We start from the raw sequence: 20,732 nt of genomic DNA, 5'->3' as shown, positions 1-20,732 counted from the left end.
AAAAGACTAACAACACAAAGTGTTGGCAAGGATGTGGCACAAATGACACTCTCATATGTCACTGATGGGAATATAACAGGGTACAACCTGTTCAATACAACAATTTCAAAAACAGCTTGACAGCTTTTCATAAAGTTAAATGTCATAACTTATAATATGATCTAGCAATTCCACTCCTAAGATATATGAAAACACATGTCTTCATAGCAGCTTTATTCTTAATAGCACCAAAAAGGAAACAACCCAAATGTCCACCAACAGGTGAATGTATAAACAAATTGTGGTTTATCCACACACTGGAATATCAGAAATAGAATGGTATTAACAACTGATACAGCAGCAATATGGAAGAATCTCAAAAACATTACACTAAGCAAAAGAAGCCAGACCCAAGAGTATACAGTGTATCAGTCCATTCATACGAAACGCTGGGAAAGACAAATCTCATCTCTGGGTATAAAAAGGAGATTATGGTTGCCTGGAATTGAGGAGTAGGAACTGAATGAGAAACCTTTTGGTGGGTAATGAAGATGTTCTATACCTGGACTGCAGCAGAGGTTACATAGGAGTATACATTTGTCAAAACTCATCAGGCTGTCCACTTCAAAATTACACTATTTTATGTATGTAAATTATATCTCAATAATTAGTTGAATTATTAAATACTATTTGAAATTTCAGACTATTGCAATTAATAAACTTTTTGAAGAAAATGTAAAGTTGCATTTCCCAACCCCTTTTCTAAATAATATTTTGAAAAATCCCAAAAGTTTTCATAAAAATATACAAAATACAGTTATCAGGCAACTTTATAAACAAATATAAAATACCTGCTACAACAATTCTCTCTGGAACCTGCATAATCACACTAGCATTTGAAACTCCTTCTTGGAATCCTTGTTCCAGGTCAGCATTTGGTGGTGCTACCTTTAGTTTTTCCGGGACCCTCATCCGCTGACTAATACCTTCGGTGTATTCCATTTCATATTGAATTCGACTAATTTCCGCCATCTCAGCAGCACTGGGAGAAGGAAATGCTGCCCCACTCACTCTGCGGGCAAAAAATTTAAAGACAGGGATGGCTGAGTGTTATGTCAGTCTTTTCTATGTAGTGAAGTTAGAATACCTTTTAGAAAGAGCAAAGGAGACTTCTCATTTGTGAGTACTGAATACTTACAAAGGAAAAATAAAAGATTGAAGAAAATGTTTTCCTCAACATAATACTTTCTCACTTAGTTGAAACTGCACCTTGAGGATATTGCTTAGGAGTAAATTTTTAAAATTCTTGTATAACCACAACACGAATGAGTACACACATACACTCTCTTCCTCTCTGCATAAATAGATATGCATGCTGCTTATATAACTCAAAAAATGCCTAAAATAAAACTTAAATAGAAATTTCCTAATGAATTATATTAAGGGAAGGTGCTAGAACTTTATAAAAATGAAATTAGAAATTCCTGTCATGCATGGAAAAAATAAAACCTTTTAACGACGAAAATCAGATTCAAAAGGTAAATAATGTTAATTCTAAATTTACTAAAAAAGAAGCAACCCCCTGAATTTCACAAAATAAAAATTAAAACTTCTCTTACTGAATGTATATCTGATGACTGAGATGAATGAATACCAAATACAGAATATATAATAATAAATCCTTAATGTTTGCATGCATTTTGAGGAACTATAGTGTGAAAGTTTCACACTATTAATTTGTACTTAGCATCATCTTTACATGTATATTTTTAAAAAACATGGCATGCCTTTAAAGGGAAAGACAGAACAAATGCACTGAGAAACCTAAATCAGAGAAGGATCCGTGCTCCAGGGAAATGCATTAGAAAGGAAGTTGCCCCAAGATACAAAATGCTGACAGAAGTGTAAAAGAACATGATTAGCCTATGCACAATCAGCTTTAAAGCAACTATGTCTCAAACCTATAATGCCAGCTCAACTGAATAAAATGTCACTGACCTTCCTAGTGATGTGTCATTGCTTGTTCTTTTACTCATTTTTTAATACAGTAAATACACGTTTATAATAGCTATTAAAATACTGCCTCCCTGTAGTTCAGTTTACTTTACACAACAATTCCCCTACAGATCTGAATTTTTTTGTAGGTGTACATAACAACACGGAAACTGCTTTTCCAGCTGTAAAAAAGAAAGAATAAAAATCAGTATTTCAACAATTCATTTCATAAGAAAACTATCAATAAAAGTAAATATCTACTTAAAATTATTTTTGGATTTCAATCAAAATCAATTTTCAAATCTCTCCTAAAAAGAATTATTCTATACCTCAAAAAATATAAAGACTGTTTTAAGCAGTCACTGTATTATGATTTTGCAAAAGGGATAAAGAAAAGCTAATCAAATGTATATACATTTGATGTGAAGTCAGATTAGAAGAAAACATTTTGCCATAAAACTCCTCTAATATTCTAAAGGGGAAAAATCCTTTTCTTTTTCAGACTAAGTACAAATGAAAAAATTATGAAAATAATGTAAAGGGCAGAAAAATGTATTTGAAGTAACCTAATATTTGATGGATAAGTAATGGTTTCTTTACAAGGAAATAACTTTAAAAACCAATTACACTATATTTTCAGCAGAAAATATTATATATAAATCCAGGTCAATAAAAAATTAAAGACAGTATAAATGTAAGCCATAGCTGACATTTCTTAAACTCCATGTCAGAGATATATCACACATTTTAAAATCCACCTTACTGACATGCTTTGGAGAGTTCTTAGAGGTTGCTAAGCGGCTAAGCCCTGACAAATGGTTACTTACGGCTGATAACTTGCACCCTTTATTCTTTACCAAAATGTGTGAATTTTAAGGATCTGCATGCAAATTAAAGACTAAGAAAATAGAGCCAAAAGAAAATTTTTACTCACAAAAGTGTACCAACTACTGCTTGCTTTTTGGCATTATCTGTTTCTGTGCTTCATATTAAATCCTTTAACTTGCTTCAATATACATGTGCTGGATCTAGAGCCACTTTTGTCCCTGGGGGAGAAAAAACAGGAGCTAACTGAAAAACTAGATGATACTAACATTAGGGATTCATTGCTGGAAATACTCCAAATAATGAAATCACTAAAGATGCACAACCTTACCTTAAAGAAAATCAGTAAAATAAATAAAGAAAAAATGAACAAGCTTACCACCAATTTTAGGCCTAGAGACAGAACCCTACAGCCATTCACTAGTTAACGCAAGAAAAAACACAATCATTGTTTCTGATTTGAAACAAAGGAAAACATACCTGATGAAAAATACTTATGTTTAAAATAATCTTAATACTTATGTGTATAAATAAGTGTGTATATATATATATATATATATATATACACACACACACACACAAATTAAGGAGGAGCAAATGTATTGGTTAAATTTTCATCCAGCTATTTTCATTCAGTATTTAATTTCATATTTGTTTCATTTCATTCCTAACTTTAATTTGGTATTTAATTTGAACCAGTAACACACACACATGGTACAAAGTACACAAGAACACACAGAGATGTAGGGCCAGAACCTATAAAACTCTTACAGGAAAACATAGGCAGAACACTTTATGACATAAATCACAGCAAGATCCTTTTTGACCCACCTCCTAGAGAAATGGAAATAAAAACAAAAATAAACAAATGGACCTCATGAAACTTAAAAGCTTTTGCACAGCAAAGGAAACCATAAACAAGATGAAAAGACAACCCTCAGAGTGGGAGAAAATATTTGCAAATGAAGCAACTGACAAAGGATTAATCTCTGAAATTTATAAGCAGCTCATGCAGCTCTCTATAAAAAAAAACCAAACAACCCAATCCAAAAATGCGCAGAAGACCTACATAGACATTTCTCCAAAGATATACAGATTGCCAACAAACACATGAAAGGATGCTCAACATCACTAATCATTAGAGAAAGGCAAATCAAAACTACAATGAGATATCATCTCACACCAGTCAGAATGGCCACCATCAAAAAATCTACAAACAACAAATGCTGGAGAGGGTGTGGAGAAAAGGGAACCCTCTTGCACTGTTGGTGGGAATGTAAATTGATACAGCCACTATGGAGAACAGTATGGAGGTTCCTTAAAAAACTACAAATAGAACTACCATACGACCCAGCAATCCCACTACTGGGCATATACCCTAAGAAAACCATAATTCAAAAAGAGTCATATACCTCAATGTTCATTGCAGCACTATTTACAATAGCCAGGACATGGAAGCAATCTAGGTGTCCATCAACAGATGAATGGATAAAGAAGATGTGGCACATACATACAACAGAATATTACTCAGCCATAAAAAGAAATGAAGTTGAGTTATTCGTAGTGAGGTAGATGGACTTAGAGTCTGTCATACAAAGTGAAGTAAGTCAGAAAGAGAAAAACAAATACCATATGCTAACACATGTATATGGGATCTAAAAAAAAATGGTTCTGATGAATTTAGGGGCAGGACAGGAATAAAGATGCAGACATAGAGAATGGACTTGAGGACACAGGAAGGGGGAAGGGTAAGCTGGGACAAAGTGAGAGAGTGGAATCCACATATATACACTACCAAATGTAAAATAGATAGTGGGAAGCAGCCGCATAGCACAGGGAGATCAGCTTGGTGCTTTGTGACCACCTAGAGGGGTGGGATAGGGAGGGTGGGAGGGGGGACACAAGAGGGAGGGGATATGGGGATATGCATATACGTGTAGCTGATTCACTTTCTTATACAGCAGAACTAGCACAACATTGTAAAGCAATTATACTCCAATAAAGATGTTAAAAAAAAAAAAGAAAAAAAAAAGAACACACAAAGAAAATAAAGTGTCCCACCAGATCCTATCCTATAACCACCTAGGTCCCCATAGGCCATCTCTCATCAATTTCTGTGCATCATTCTAAACGAGATAGTCTTCTTATACTTGTGTGTGTGTATCTGAAGCACAATAAAAGCTTATAGTTAAAATTAACACTGAAAAGAGACACCTCAAAAGGAGTATAGCCTTGGGACATCATAAACTGAAACTTTATAATGATAAACAAGGGACGCAATTGCTAGAAAAACGTTATCTCCCTGAAATGTGCTATTCTCCACATTCCATTTACTATATTTCAGTCTTCTTATTAACTTTTCACTAGTACATCCCAGGGGTCTCAACATTTCATTTTACAGCAACATCTTCTCTTACAAGACTTTCTGAGTTTGCAAAGTATCACAGACTTAGATCACAAAGGTGGACAATGAAAAGACAACTTCTGGAAAAAGTCAAATTCTCCTGTAGCCAATCTGAGCTACTTACAAAGTAGATAGAACTTTTCTACTAAGATTTAACATTGTACTGTTCCAATTACTGGCTTTTCTGCTTAAGTAAAATAGATCAAAATCTAATTATTTTCTCCCTCATTAGACTGTGACATTTTTGGTAATATCTTTTGGCAATAAAGAAAACAAATTTCTCATTTGGAGTTAAGACATTACTTCCAATTTTGTCACTTACAATCTACTAGGCAACAAGTACATGAGTCTGTGATATAACTAAGGAGACAAAAATCTCTCTCAGAATCATAGATGATCTTATATCTCTACTTTCTAAGCCCAGTGGTTCCCAACCATCAGTAACTTACTAACTTCATGCTTTTTTTTCCATACTCACACAGTACGTTTAAGCCCAGCTACATTTAATCTTTTCTTTAACTCAATTTTTAAAATCTTAAGTGTATTTTAAAAGGAAAATTTACATTACTATTTTATTTTATTTATTTATTTTTTGGCCATGCAGCTTGAGGGATCTTAATTCCCCAACCAGGGATTGAACCCGGGACCCTGGCTTTGAAAGTGCTGAGTCCTAACCACTGGACCACTAAGGAATACCCTTACATTACTTTTTTAAACCATGGACTTAATGTACATATATAAAGACACGTAACAAAAACATAACTTACAAAAATCCCTCATCTGCAAACCACCTAAAGTCAAGTCACATTCCACTCGTGGAAAGTGTCCCAATTTGGGGACACAATGATTCAAGCCTGACTTTATTATTTTCCTAATTAGAACACTGGGATGCAAAGAAGTAGCCCAGGAAGTCACAGAAACAACCTGGGTCAAATTGACTGTGGTTGCAAAGATTTATATAATTCTCCAATTACCGAAAAAAATGTTGGGTTGTTTGTCGCTTATTATGTGGACCTAGTTCAAGGCTTTTACACAGTCACCCTGTTTCAGTTCTCTTTTCAAGCAACTAAACTTAAGGAATGGGTGTATTAGAAAATCACAGTGTAGTAACCCAGGATTAATTTTAATTTTTAAAGAAAAATCACCGAAAACTTGTAAAAATACAAATTAACGAATTTTAAAATAAGGTTATCAATCCACAGAAAACAAGTTTCAACACAAGAAGGGAGGACAGTAACAGCTAAACTTTGTAATCATAACATAAGGCAGCCCTATCAGACAGGAAGGGACACAAAACACAATTTCCTTTTGGAAAAACCCAGCAAAACCCAACTCACGAGTGCTTGAAACCAAATAGATAGCAGGTCCCACACGCAATTTAATTACAGGGGAAGAGACTACTAGGTACCACTAAATCGCTCGAATCCTTTCTGAATCTATCTTCCTAAGGGTTTTTCCTTTGGGATCTCAGACACTGAAACAAATGTTTTTCACTTAGGGAGAGAAAACATTTAAAATCCTTCACTTAAAGTTTCTCAGTGGGGTGAGAGGCCTGTAAACAACTGGTTCTATATTTGGGAACAAGGGCCCTAAAGCTTTTATCTTCTGCAACGAAAAGACGCCACCACTTTTGAAAGCATTCTCCTCCCTCGAGAATGCCCCTTGCTCTAAAGTTGTAGGACGCACCCGAGGGTTTTCTTCTAAATACCATATCAGCGGAACCCCTCCTGCAGACGAAGGTCAGAGGCTTGTCGGAACGGGAATCCGAGCTTTCCCCATTTCCCAGCTCCGGGAATGAAATCTAGGAGCATCTGCGGGCATCCACACCTGCGAGCAAGGATGCTTACACAACGGCCCGACCAGAGGCCTCCCCGAGGTACCTGGGCTTCCAACAAGGCCTTTCTTTTCGAACACGTTCTTTTCCACAAAGTAAAGACAAGACAAACCAAAAACTACTTTTAAAGACGGCAGGCATCGGGTTCAAGGTCATACTAAAAGGTACCGGAACACCTTGGCTGAGAAGGATGAGATAAGACTACCAGCCAAACCGCGCTTGAAGCTCTCAGGACGCCCTAAGGAAGAGGAAACCCCAGGGTTGAAGACCAGAGGCTCTGGGGTCGGGCCTCCGGCCAGGACTACACCACGAACGGGCCGGGGCCGCAAGGGGTCCCTCCAACGACGGAGGGTCAGGGCCGCGGCGCTAGGCCCGGCAGCCGGCTCGGGCCGCGGGTCCCGGGTCGGGAAGACGTCAGCACTCACCCCTGGGCCCGCTGAAGGTCCCTGGCGAGGACCGCCGCCCGCCGGCTCCCGGGGCTCTCGGGTGGGCGCTGTCAGAGGCCGTTGGCCGAGCGCACGGAAGCGCCCGGGCAAATCACCGGCCAGAGAGGCCCGCAGCGGGCGGGAAAAGACGCGAGAACTTCCGGGACTGGCTCCTCCCAGGAGCCGTAGTTGAGGCAGGTTTGTGGTCATGTGACGCAGGGAAGGGCGGACGTACAGCCCACGCATAGCAGTGGGGGCAGTACGACGTCGATGAGGCGACATCTTTGTTATGGGCAAGGTGCTCCAACCGCTTCTGTGTACAAAGTAAACCTTCAGTAGCTAGTTAAATAACTACTTTTCAGAACTGTCTGCATCAAAATCAGGACTGGTGTGAGGCCTAAGAATTTGCATATTTCGCCAGTTCTGCAAGTGATTCTTAAACACTATAGTACAATTTTGACGACTTTTCAAGTCCTCTATGTCTTCCTTAAACAGTGACACCTGCCCTGACTGGCTCCACTGATCCTTAAAGACGAGAATCACGGAAAAGGAGAAGTTAGGTTTCACAGTAGTTAGCAGCCTTGTTTAGCTTCCAAGAATTGTCTGCATCTAACCACTTAACCACTAACTTAACGGGGGAAAGTCAGTACCATGCTCTTCAGCGTTGAGAGGGACTGAAGCCAATTCACGGAATACTTTGTGTGCCTTGACGTTAACAAACAGCCAAAGACATACACATGAGTAGGTACTTCTCTAGAGTCTAAAGATACTCCAGAGATGTTACCATTCTTTAAAACCATTTAGGAAGTCCTCTGAGAATTTCGTTATTGGGCCCCTTCTTAATAGTGACAAATCATCCTTTAAGAATAGATTGATTTTAGGAGTGATCAGCCATTACAAGACAAATTTTCGGGGCGAATTTAGAGACCAAGCTGAATAAGCCCATTATGACCAAAATCTTTAGAAGTGAGGGTCTTCCTGCTCCACTAGTATTAATATCTTTCTACATCTTAATTACTTGCAGTTTGGGTTTTACTCCTGTCCCTTACCCCCCAGGGAAATCGAATTAACTTTCAAATGAGGATTGTGATCCAATTACCAAATCCAAAGTCTTCTCCCTTAATCTTGATAAACCATAATCTTCCTGCATCAGTTGATTCTGTTAAATCAGACAAGAGTGTAGTATCAGTACATGAAAGCACCTACCAGTTACACCTAACTGGTAGTAAATTCTAAAAGAAAAAAAAAGGCTCTTTCTCTCCCTTACCTGGAAACTCTGCTCCCTTTAAAAAAAAATAAATTTAGTTATTTAACCTATTTATTATTTTTGGCTGCATTGGGTCTTCATTGCTGTGTGTGGGCTTTCTCTAGTTGCAGAGAGCGGGGGCTACTCTATCCACCGCTACTCTTCGTTGCGGTGCATGGACTTCTCATTGCAGTGGCTTCTCTTGTTGTGGAGCACGGGCTCTAGGTGCATGGGCTGCAGTAGCTGTGGTGCTCGGACTTCAGTAGTTGTGGCTCGCGGGCTCTAGAGCACAGGCTCGGTAGTTGTGGTACACGGGCTTATTTGCTCCACGGCATGTGGGATCTTCCCGGACCAGGGATTGAACCTATGTGCCCTGCATCAGCAGGCAGATTCTTAAGCACTGCGCCACCAGGGAAGCCCTGCTCCCTTGTTTTTTGTAATAAAGCTTCATGCTGGGTCTTCTGTCTCTTCCGTCATTAATGTGGACATTCCTGTTTATGATTCAATCCATCATTGACTGTCTTTTCACCCACAGTTGCCTCAAATCTTTTGTGGGAAAAGGTGGTATTTAAATCTAAGTAAAATTAACAGACCATTTTGTCTCATCCTGTTACACTAGTTCTAGCCATTTCTTCGTAAGTGTCCCATTGGAGCTTTGATCCCAACAGGGCTTCCAACTCAAATTTTCTCCCTCTTCCTAATCCAGATAACTTCTGAATTTCCTTGTTCAGTGATGGCAAGATATTTTTTCCAGTCACCAAGGTTCAAGATTCTGAAATCACCTTTCACTGTCCCCCATCCTTTATATTCTCCCACCTAGAGGCTAACTGTCCACTTTCTCTGTCATTTCGCTTCCCACTACAAGACCATTACCAATCATCTGGACTGTTACCCTTTTAACTGTTACCCTTTTACCCATTTCCAATATTTTTCTTTCTCTAATTATTCCTGGATACTGGATCCACAAAGAACCTATTTTTACAATTTGTGACAAAGACATCCCAAATCTGAAGCCCCAAATACAAAAAGAAATTGATGACTTATAGTTCTCCACAAATTCAAATGTCCGTACAGCAGTACAGTAATTTTTAAAAACACTTGAAACTGGGAGGGTACTATATGAAATATTGGATCTTCCATGTTACCATTTGTATGATCATCTACTCTTTGGCTCAAAATCTTCAGTGGGTCTCTAATGCCAACCAATTATGTACAAGTTCACCTTGGTGTTCTAAACCCTAATATGGCCCTCACCTCCTGCTATGCCACTTTATTTACCATTCCTTGTGTGTGTGTGTGTCTGTATATGATATATATGTATATATTCCATATATTCTTTTTTTTTTTTTTGCGGTACGCGGGCCTCTCACTGTTGTGGCCTCTCCCTTTGCAGAGCACAGGCTCCAGACGCGCAGGCTCAGCGGCCATGGCTCACGGGCCCAGCCGCTCCGCGGCACGTGGGATCTTCCCGGACCGGGACACGAACCCGTGTCCCCTGCATGGGCAGGCGGATTCTCAACCTCTGCGCCATCAAGGAAGCCCCTATTCCATATATTCTTGACCATTAATTGTTCTCTGAGATTTCTTCATGCTTTCCAAGTACTTACTTTTATCTGTGCTATTTCTGCCACCTAGAATGCCATCCTGCCTCTGATCACCTTCTGTTTCTTGAAATCCTAACTGCCCTTAAAGGACCACCTAAAATGTCCTCTCTCTTATGATTCCTGAGGCCTCCAACTTTTGAACCACTGTTTGTTGACTCTTACAGTACTTGCCATATTCTGTTCAGTATTATAATTATCTATGTATTTGCCTTATTTTCCCTTACCAGATGATAAGTTCCATGTTTGAGAACAAGGTCTTTATCTCACTCATCTCTCTATCTTCATGGAGCAGCCATATTGAGCATGTTGTAGGTCTTGGGTTTAAAGTAATGAGATCTATTTTCCTGTTTGACTGGTAAATTAGAATTAAAGATAATTCCAAAGCAAAAGTTCTAAAAAGGTTTTGAGCAGTGTTAGCATTTTTAGAAACACCATAGAGCCTCCAAAAACCTAGAGAGGGTCATCTTTATTTGAATGTTGAAGTTGAGCCCGGTTATTCAAAATCAGTTACGTTTCCTCCTGTGTTTGGTTGTCTCTTAGTTTCCAGTAAGCAGAGCTGGGATTAGGGTGAGGTGAATTAGGCACTCTTAGTGTTCCGCAAGTGCCCTGTCAGTAAGTTGCAAAGAGTCCCTTAGAGACTGATCAAGATTTTTCTTTTTAAACAGGCTTATAAGTAGAGAGAATGAACTCAAACAGCACTAATTGTTCTACTTGTCAGCAGTAAAAATAAGTTCATTAAAATAGATGAGTATATTTTTTGACTCAAAATGTTTTCAAATTAGATTTTTTTGTCCCAATTATGTGAGTGTTTCTAAATATTTATTTGAGCAACAATTTTCTTGGCTTTCTTAGAATTATTACCCAGCATCACTATTCATTCATTCTGTTTTTTCCTTTGATTATATCTTTATTGTCATTTAACACAGCCCCAAAATTTCTTACCTATGAGAGTCAAGATTTTGTGTATTAAAGGCATTCATCTTTACCAATTCTCTACCTTTGAAATTTTATGAATATTTTTCCTTGAATAAGGAGTATTTGCATTATAAATGGGAAACATTTATCAAAATATATGACCCATAACTTCTGTAATCTGTATGTTTTCCTATTGATTTGTAAAAACTCCTTAAATATCTCAATAGGAAATGATAAAGATATGATTAGGCCTTTCACAGTAAAAAACAAAACAAAACAAAACAAAACACGCACTAATTAAATATACTAAATTAAAAAACCCAGATAGTAATTTAAAGTGATAAATATTCAGACTCACTGGTAATGAGCAAAATGTAAATTAAAATGAGAAAGGCAAAATTAGAATATGCAGTATTGATAAAAGCGTAAGGAGATGGACATTTTCATTACATTGTGTTGATGCAACTGGAAATTCTAGCAATGTTCCTGGAGAACATTTATATATATATATGTACCTATATATATATATATATATATATGTGTGTGTATCTCTCTCTCTCTCAAAAGGCCTAAGATTGCAAATCCTTTGATTCTGCAGTTTTCCTCCTAGAGATTTATCCTGAGTAAATAATTGGACAAATGTAGGATAAAATGTGTATAATATGTCCATAATAAAACTAAAATAAATGTCCATCAATTCATTGATTTATGTAGGAAATCCATGGAAATAATGATTAGTTCTTATCTATTGATGTGAAAATATGTCCACAGTGTATTAAGTTTGATTTCAAAATTTAGTTTCAAGACGGCATGCTTTTTATTCCGTTTTTGTTTAAAAATATATTTACAAGAAAATGTCTGGAAGGATAATACCTTAATTTTCTTGGGTGGGAGTGAGGGTTAGATCATGGCAATTTTTATATTCTTCTTCATAATTGCTGTTGTTTTTACAGTGAACATATACTGTTTTTACAATCCAAAAAAATTTGTTTACATTTTGAAAAAAATAAGACCAGATATAATTTTTTCAATTTTATTCTTAGACAATACAATAAAATAATATTTAAGCTGTAATTACAGAAATATTAGTACATTACAACACTGTAATTTTGTCAAGATATAATATAAAATATTCAATATATTTTAAATATATTTCATTTGGTTATAGAGTAAATATTAAGTTTAGTAGCAGTAAGTTACATTGGATGTATAGAAAAATCTTTGTAAGTTAAACTAGCAATAAAATTCAAATTTAGAATTATTGCAATACTTTTATAAATAAGTTACTTAATAATGTTTATCTTGCAAAAAGACCTTTGAGAAATCCACTATTTCAGCACACTGTGAAATTCCAAAGTTGAAGCCCGAAATTGAAAAGAAACAAGTTATTTACATTTATCTACAAAAGTAAATCTTCATAACCTTATAAACTACTGATAGGTATCTGGAAAGGAATGCACATGAACTATGTTTTAATGCTCAGTCTTAGAAGTGGGACTGAGCAACTGTTAATATGGCTTCATTGGAATTTAAGGTTTTAGCATCACTTGTCTTCCTCAGAAGTTAAACACTGATAAGAGGGCAAGAAAAGATGGAGGCTTGGGGACAAGCAGAGGCCAGTCATTTGGCATTAGCACCAGTATAGGGCATTAACTTATTAGTAAAATTAGATGACCTTAAGGTCATTTGTGATTTTGGACTTTAAAGAGAGGCATGGATGGAGCGATAGTAGCCAGCTGTACCTGGTAGGGTGAGCCCTCGAATTGGCACTTATGGCAAGTACTCAGATACTGCTGATGCTGCTGGTCTAGAGACCACATTTTGAGAATTGCTGACCTACACAGGGTTTGTGGAGATCAGCTAGCCCTATGCCGTGATAGTACAATTAAGAGAGTAGGATATTTTTAGAGCAAAAAAAGTCTTGGTATACGATGAGTCTAAAAAAAAAGTGAGTCTAAGTAAATAATCTAAGTAAAATGCACGTCTCAGTTTAAATGTAAAAATGGCTTGACAGTAGCCACATGAGCAGTGAAGGATGCCAAACAAGGTCGCCGTCTGTGCTGTCCTCTGGGGTCACATCTTCACTTACAGAGCAACTGAGGCTGAAGCAATAACCTGAATTTAAATATCAGCACCACCAATGCCACCTACGTGGATCAGGAAGCATATTTGACACACAACTGCCAAACGATACAATTCGTACATTAAGATTTTTACACAATGGTCTCTTTCTATGGTTTGTAAGAATATATAATATCAAAAACGTGTTTTTGCAAAGGAAGAATTAGATAGTTAACAAAAGAATACATCTCTGAACACCCAGTTTAAATGGAATATTTAGAGCAAAGGAAAAATATTCTGAGCCTGATTAGCTAACAAATGACTTAAGTTCTTCCAGGGACTGCTGAACTACTATTTTATAAGGTATGCACCAAGATTTATAGGAATGGGGATAAAGTGCACATCTAGGAAGTAGTGTCCTTGTTATTTGTGTGGATGTAATTAATTCACTAGGGTAAACATTGTATCTATTTGAATATAAGCAAGTTATATTGCTGCAGTGAAATGAATTCAATGGACAAACAAAAATCTTTTTAAAAATGTAAACCAAAACCAGACAGTATTTCCAAGGCTATTATGATTCCACTCAGAGCAACCCCCTTTTGACCATAGTCTTGGGTATGTTTGAAAAAGCACTAGAAAAATCCATGAACCTCAGTTCAATTCTGGTTCCTTTAGGTCTTAGGTTCCTCACCAGGTTTGAAAGTCCAGTTTATTCATGATGCTCTAGTATTCCACTTGTCTCCATCCCATTCCCTACCCAGGGTCTAAAGCTCTAGGAAGCCGGTGGTTGGGCAACCTAAAACAGATTTAGCCTCCCTGAGTCTCAAAGACTGGAATAGAAGGGGAGCAAATCCTGGGAATCCAGTAGACCAAATAGCTCTTAACTTGTAGCATCAAACTTGATACAGTTACCATTTACTTAGTGCACTGGATACAAATGGAATACAATTTCAGTGATATTTTGTGAAAAGCCTACTGCCTTGAGTTAGGGAACTTTGACACAGTACAGATTTAGAGAGCAGTATCACAGAACTAACTTCAAAGAATGCTTTGTTGTATGGGGAAACAAATAGAAACTTTGTACTAAGCCATCATAGGGCGATATCGTTTGGTTAGAGAAAAATACTTAAATAACTGCATGTTCTTTTTCATTACTCGGTTATTTAGGATGAAAAGTCACAGTTCTATTTTTTCTTTATTTCTTCAATGTCTCCTCTTCATGCACACCTGACAGCGACTTATAATCTTTTCTAACTCCCCAGCTTTCACAGTTGATGGAATAGGTTTTCTGAAATAAAAAACAAAACAAAACTAAAAAAAAACCCACAAAAAGTTTCATCAATTTATAGATAAAAGGGAAATACTTCCTGGGTTCGAGTTTTATTAATGAATATTGTAGCTCATCTAAACTTTATCATAGGGAGGTATATTTCTGAAAAGGTATCTATGTCAGCATTTTAGTTGTATTTAGCAGCAACTTGCAGGTGCAAACTTATGGATCATTTTTTCTGAAATGAAAACTATTCCTATCCTTTTAATACTCTGTATTACTCACAAGTCTTCCAATACAGTAAATTAAGATTAGCAGATCATTTAGTATTGATAGTTTCATTGAGTAGTCTATAAATTCATATATAAATATTAAATACATCTAGTGATGACCAAAATCACATTTTTTTTGGTCTCTATTGGTACAGTAGCACAAACCATGGCTACTTGTTGACTCTAGACCACTTGTAAACTGGATTTTATTGGCTAAACAGGCTAAACAGGATTTTATTGGCATGGGGAGATTTTGTAGATGTGAGTCCATCAACACACAGGGCATGAAAACCTAACATAGGCAACCTTTGAATAATTATGCAATTGAGTCATCAGATTAAACTTGACTTTGAATAGTTACCTGAACATTCTTTTGGGGTCTAATGAAGCCAACCAGAAACTGTAGGAATTTGAATAGTAGTTGCATGTTCCTCTTCCATGACATTCTATAAATGGACTGGCTCGGAATTCTTCTAAGCAGGAGCCAGGGGATGCCAGTGCCTGCCCAGCGCCCTCTGAACCTGCACTTGTGAACTATCATAAGAAAAGTATCCAAATAAGAATTCTTTGCATACTGCTCACATTTTCAATGCTCTGAAATTTTCTTTTTTGTAATAGAAGACAGTAAGAAAAAAAACCCCGGAAGGATGAATTAAACCTCTTGTGCTTCTTTACCCAAATTTACTAACACTCCAGCTACCTTCCAAGTTGAAGGATGGTCATCAAAAATAAAATAAAAGCTATTGATTTTGCCTGGAATGCTCTTTCCCCCAGGTCTGACTGGTTCTTTCTTGTCATTCAGGGGTCTGCTTAAATATAACCTCCAGAAAGAGTTCCTCGACTTCATCCCTATCAGTCTCCCCCCTTATTTTGCCTTATTTCCTTCCTAGGACTGTTCACCACCTGAACTCATTACTATTATTGTTATTTTGTCTTCTTGCTTGTATGTCTATCACTAGGATATAAGCTCCATGAGAGCAGGAACTTTGGTTCACTGCCAGTATCCTTAGTACCTAGAATGGTCAAGGCACATAGTAGGTGTTAAATAAATATTTGTTGAATTAATGATTGAATGAATGGATGTCTGTGAGTAAAGAAGGGGGAATAGCATATCATAAATGATGCTACACAGAATATGAATGACCGCTAGCCACGTTTGTGCAGGTATCAGAATCACAAATGTTAATTCCTAGATTTCTTCATTTAGTACTTACATCTCAGGAATTTTTCTTTAAAAGGCTTTTTTTTTTTTTTTTTTTTGTGGTACGCGGGCCTCTCACTGCTGTGGCCTCTCCCATTGCGGAGGACAGGCTCCGGACGCGCAGGCCCAGCGGCCATGGCTCACGGGCCCAGCCGCTCCGCGGCATGTGGGATCCTCCCGGACCGGGGCACGAACCCGCGTCCCCTGCATCGGCAGGCAGACTCTCAACCACTGCGCCACCAGGGAAGCCCATTTATTTACTTATTATTATTTTTTATTAATTTTTTTTTGTTGTTGTTATGAGAAGTCTATTTTTTAAAATGCTTCATTATTTACCAAAGAACAATTTACTTGAAGTAAAAAAAAAGTATATTTGCAGATTTTCAAGCAAATATCCAGAGCAGATCGTGCATATTGATGTCAAGCAATATCATTCCTGGGGCCCACATCTCATCGACCCCAGTGTAAGATTCCACAGATTATCTTTACTATGAATTTACTGTTCCTTTTCTCCTTACCATGATGAAAGAAAATCCTCTCCAGAGAGAAATCCAGCCAGGAGGACATGAGGGGATCTCAGTAGTTTGGCTGTGAACCGCTATGGCAATTGCAGGACCTTCACAGACAGTGCATCTGTAACACGAAACAAAGAAGATGGCAGCATCGCCACTTGCTGCACCGTGATGTGCTGCCTTCCATTCCATTACAAACGAAGTGACTCAACTGCTCCCATCACGAAACTAAGGGATTGGGATTTTACCTGCTAATATAAGGCTCCAGGGCCCGGCCAGTAATCGGAGCCATGTCCACTGGCATCAGAGCTGGTGTTGACAGCCAGTATGAATAATCGTTTCGAGATGCGAAATTACATACATCATTGATATTGCAGAATAAGAATGGCATTGTCGTAAATCTCTGCAGGCAGCTGCCAAGAGTTCCTAATGAAACATCAGACTGGGTGTCACTTTCAGTAAATTCAACTTATTTTGATTATCATTACTAGATAGAGGCTAATGAAAGCACAACCTATGGCAAAAACTGGAGAAAGACAACACAAAAGAGCTATTTACACAATGTGTGATTGAAAAGTTTTAATACTGATAGAAATTAAAGATCCAATAGGGAAAGAAATCCTCCTTCGTTCTTCCACCTGTAACGCTTCCTGTGGCCGTTTCTAATCAGTCTAGAATTTTAGGACTAGCAGAGGTTGCTTGGAAAAATGTCTGCTTCAAAGTATTCCCAGTTCTTCGTTTGTATATGCGAGCCGATAACCAGACAAAGCTTTTAAGAAAAGATGTTACTTTGAAGATGACAAAGCAGACAGGGGTTTTAGTGAAAAGTCTTTGCGCTGCACAGGATGGACTAGATTGACATTCATGAGCCAGGCTCCTGCTAGAGCTTACATTCTGGAATGAATATTAGACAGGCCAACGCCTTATTTACTCTCTTTAAAAACTGCTGTGAGATACTCAGGTTGTATATACTTAACTTCAGAGGGAAGTACCCCATGCCATAAAAATGTAGAGTCTGCATGTGGAACAGAGTAGCTAGAAATGAGAACGAGGGCATTACCCAGGTCCTGTCCATGGGATTGTTCATTTCCTTGTACAAAGAGAAGAGAAAACCCGCTATAGAGTGGTTCTGTCCCTTCTGGACAGAAGGGAATCGCCGTGGTCTGGCTGTGCCGGGTGAAGACAAAGCCTCTCATCGCCGTGCCCCTTGCAGGTGGTCCAGTGTCTCCAGGTCTCCCCTTCAAGCCCGGCAGGCCATCGGATCCAGGCTGTCCTTTAAAAAACACATTATACATGTTGCAACACAAATGAAACCTCAAACTTGTTTTTCCAAAATACTAATTTAAATGCTTATATATGGGGGCTTCCCTGGTGGCGCAGTGGTTGAGAATCCGCCTGCGGATGCAGGGGACGCGGGTTCGTGCCCCGGTCCGGGAAGATCCTACATGCCGTGGAGCGGCTGGGCGCATGGCCGCTGAGCCTGCGCGTCCGGAGCCTGTGCTCCGCAACGGGAGAGGCCACAGCAGTGAGAGGCCCACGTACCACCAAAAAAAAAAAAAAATGTTTATATATATTTATTAAGCCTCAAATACAGAAAAGAGTCCTAAGGAATAATGGTTTATAAAATGGCCAAAGAATATTCTTAAATGTTGACTATCTTATTACAAATGCCTCTTACGATAGATATTTGTGTATATCTGATGATGAGTCTTTTGAGATCAGGTTTTCATCTCTGTATTGCCCTGTGGTGCCTGACACCAAGACGAACTCTGTCTACTTGTGAATAATTCTCGGCACAGTTTGTGTTGTAGTAGCCTTGCTCTTGCTTTGGCCCCATTCTGTAACCCAGACTTGGTCAGTAAAGTTTTTAAATTTATGGGATTATTAATAAGAGTTTTATTTTCTACCATTTTAAAAACACATTTTTTTTAAGGAAAGTCGAATGATTAATAATGTTTTCAATGTTTTAAAGCACTCAGGACAATGCTAAGTCATGCGTGATTATGCAGCTAATATTACAATTAATATAATTAGTTAGCATTATATCTAAAGACAAATCTCTAGTCTTTACAGCTGTATTATAGTAGATCTGGGCATATGTCAATGAATTCGAAATCACATTTAGAGTTTTCCCTTACTTTAACAAAGTCAGCAATCCTAAAAAATAAGATTTGGAGAGCTGGGTATTTTTCTAGAAAGGTGCTTTCGAAACTTTTTCAGAAGGTAGGTTTTGATCCAGGCATATCAAATTGACACATATAAATTTATGTTCAGACTAAAGTACTTAAAGAGGCCCCTTTTTCGGACACGCACATGAGTTGTTGAGTTAGTGTCCAAGAATGGCAAAGTTAAAAGACAGCTTTCCTAAATAGGGATACTAAGTTGCTCTTCTATTCATATCAAGGTAAAGGTTTTCCAACTATGTACTTAGGTGCTACTCTTACAAGTAAATATTATCAACTAAATACACAGTATCCGCTTTTCTGAAAATAGAATTGGTGTTTCATTAGGCCTATGTGTCCTCAGGTTAAAAATCTGCAGTACATTTGCCCAGTTAACAGATAGGAAGAATGGTTTATTCCAGTAACTCTTGATTTTCTGTCTTCTTCTGAAAGAACATTTTGCCCCGGCTTTTAGTCTAATCTGCACAACACAAATTGAAAGACCTAGATCTAGATCTTGAGCTAGATCTTATAGTCACAAATTTGAACAAGGCTCCCTTCTCTGTATATATATGGGTAATAGCTCTCCTTCAGTGAAGGAGAACAGCCAGCTGTTTGTTTACCTTGTTCTCCTTTACAACCTTTGTTGCCTTTTTCTCCAATTGGTCCAGGGGTTCCTGGTAGTCCATCCTTGCCTGGTTTACCTCTTGGCCCACAGGGTCCTAGGCGAAAAAAACCAACGTTGTATTGAATGGATCATATAGACAAAAAGCAGGGTGGCCAACCATCCCAGTTTACCCAAGACTTCTACAGTTTCAGCAATGAAAGTCCTGCAAAGAGAACAGACTGTGCAAACCGGGACAGTTGGCCATCCAACATGTTACACCCTACTTCCCAGGGGGAAAAAAAAACCTGAAAAATGAGCTAGGAGTATATGAAATACAGCAGTTTAAAACTGTGCTACCATTTTGATTTATGCTGCTCCAGAATTCACTATGCCCTTGTACTGATCAAAGTAATAAATCATATCTCTCTTATCTCCCAGGTGATTCAGGCAAACAAAGAACACAACAATTCCATTCAGAAGTCTATTACAATATGCTAAGACTATAAAAAAGGGTTAGTTCAATTCTCATGAACCAATATTTTGAAAAGATTTCATAATATTAAGCATACATTTGCATTTACTACTCTTCCAAGTACTGTACAAACTGTTAGAAAAGTATAAATCCCTGAAACTCAGGTTTATTTGGGCAATCATTTATAAACAGTCAGAACTCTAAGACTGACAGTTGTCAGAGAAGATAGACTTCATGCTTTTACCTTAACCAAAAAAATCCTGAGTGTCCTAAAGTGTATTTGTTCAAGTTTAGACTACACACAACCGTTTTCAATAGATTCAAAAGGAGTTTTATTTGCTGGTCAAGAGTAAAATGAGCTCAATGCTAAAGCTGATTATTAAAAGCACTGTACTGTGTAACATTTTCTGTGAAGTTGTATCATTTGTTTCCAAAGCTCTTTACAGGCATTTTGATTCAACTGCTTTCTAGTGATCCCAGTCAATGCTGCCAGGTCCACACCTGAGTTTCCCAGTAGCCCTGGGGGCCCAGGTTCTCCTTGCATCCCTGGTTCTCCAGCTGGGCCAGGTGGGCCTGGGCTTCCTGGAAGGGAGATGATCTTCACTGTGCCAGGGTCTCCACGTACACCTATTGACATGAACATATAAGAAGATGATGGCTTTCCGGATGAGTTACTGTTTCTTCGTGGACAGCAATACAGCAATACTAAAGAAATAATATTTACCAGGTGGTCCTTTTGGCCCAATTCGCCCTGGAGGTCCACTTGGTCCCAGAAATCCTGAATTACCCTTCTCCCCTTAAAAAAAAAAAAATAAAGGCAATGGGATTCCACATAGAACAATGGGTTTCCTAGCTCTTTAGGTGGGTGGTCGACTCTAGATAATGGGAGTTATGACCGGAGGTTATGAGTACTGTGACAATGGCTGCAACTTAGTTATATTCGTG

The 20,732-nt window shown here is 38.0% G+C and overlaps 2 protein-coding genes across 52 annotated transcripts in view; both read right to left on the bottom strand.

Moving 5' to 3' along the window:
• MFF (mitochondrial fission factor) overlaps positions 1–7,653 on the bottom strand; it is a 43,373-nt gene extending 35,720 nt beyond the window's left edge. For 15 of the 50 annotated variants that reach the window (XM_067027028.1, XM_067027019.1, XM_067027018.1 and 12 more), the window contains exons 1-4: positions 7,463–7,601; positions 2,909–3,020; positions 1,978–2,156; positions 831–1,051 (exon numbers count right to left, since the gene is read on the bottom strand). In XM_067027028.1, the coding sequence (XP_066883129.1) occupies positions 831–1,051; positions 1,978–2,015 (259 nt within the window). In that variant the 5' untranslated portion in view covers positions 2,016–2,156; positions 2,909–3,020; positions 7,463–7,601. Of the gene's footprint in view, positions 1–830; positions 1,052–1,977; positions 2,157–2,908; positions 3,021–6,889 lie in introns of all 50 variants that reach the window. The other 35 variants (XM_067027036.1, XM_067027052.1, XM_067027041.1 and 32 more) reach the window with 12 other exon arrangements.
• Positions 7,654–12,255: 4,602 nt separating this feature from the next.
• COL4A3 (collagen type IV alpha 3 chain) overlaps positions 12,256–20,732 on the bottom strand; it is a 139,704-nt gene continuing 131,227 nt past the window's right edge. For both annotated transcript variants that reach the window (XM_067027015.1, XM_059055412.2), the window contains 8 exons: positions 20,512–20,583; positions 20,289–20,414; positions 19,332–19,430; positions 17,607–17,819; positions 16,795–16,972; positions 16,553–16,667; positions 15,195–15,367; positions 12,256–14,579 (listed from right to left, as the gene is read on the bottom strand). In XM_067027015.1, the coding sequence (XP_066883116.1) occupies positions 14,495–14,579; positions 15,195–15,367; positions 16,553–16,667; positions 16,795–16,972; positions 17,607–17,819; positions 19,332–19,430; positions 20,289–20,414; positions 20,512–20,583 (1,061 nt within the window). In that variant the 3' untranslated portion in view covers positions 12,256–14,494. The remainder of the gene's footprint in view (positions 14,580–15,194; positions 15,368–16,552; positions 16,668–16,794; positions 16,973–17,606; positions 17,820–19,331; positions 19,431–20,288; positions 20,415–20,511; positions 20,584–20,732) is intronic.

This window comes from Kogia breviceps, chromosome 2 (genome assembly GCF_026419965.1).
Source record: "Kogia breviceps isolate mKogBre1 chromosome 2, mKogBre1 haplotype 1, whole genome shotgun sequence".
NCBI classification, from domain to species: Eukaryota; Metazoa; Chordata; class Mammalia; order Artiodactyla; family Physeteridae; genus Kogia; species Kogia breviceps.
This window is presented reverse-complemented; position numbering and strand designations above follow the sequence as displayed.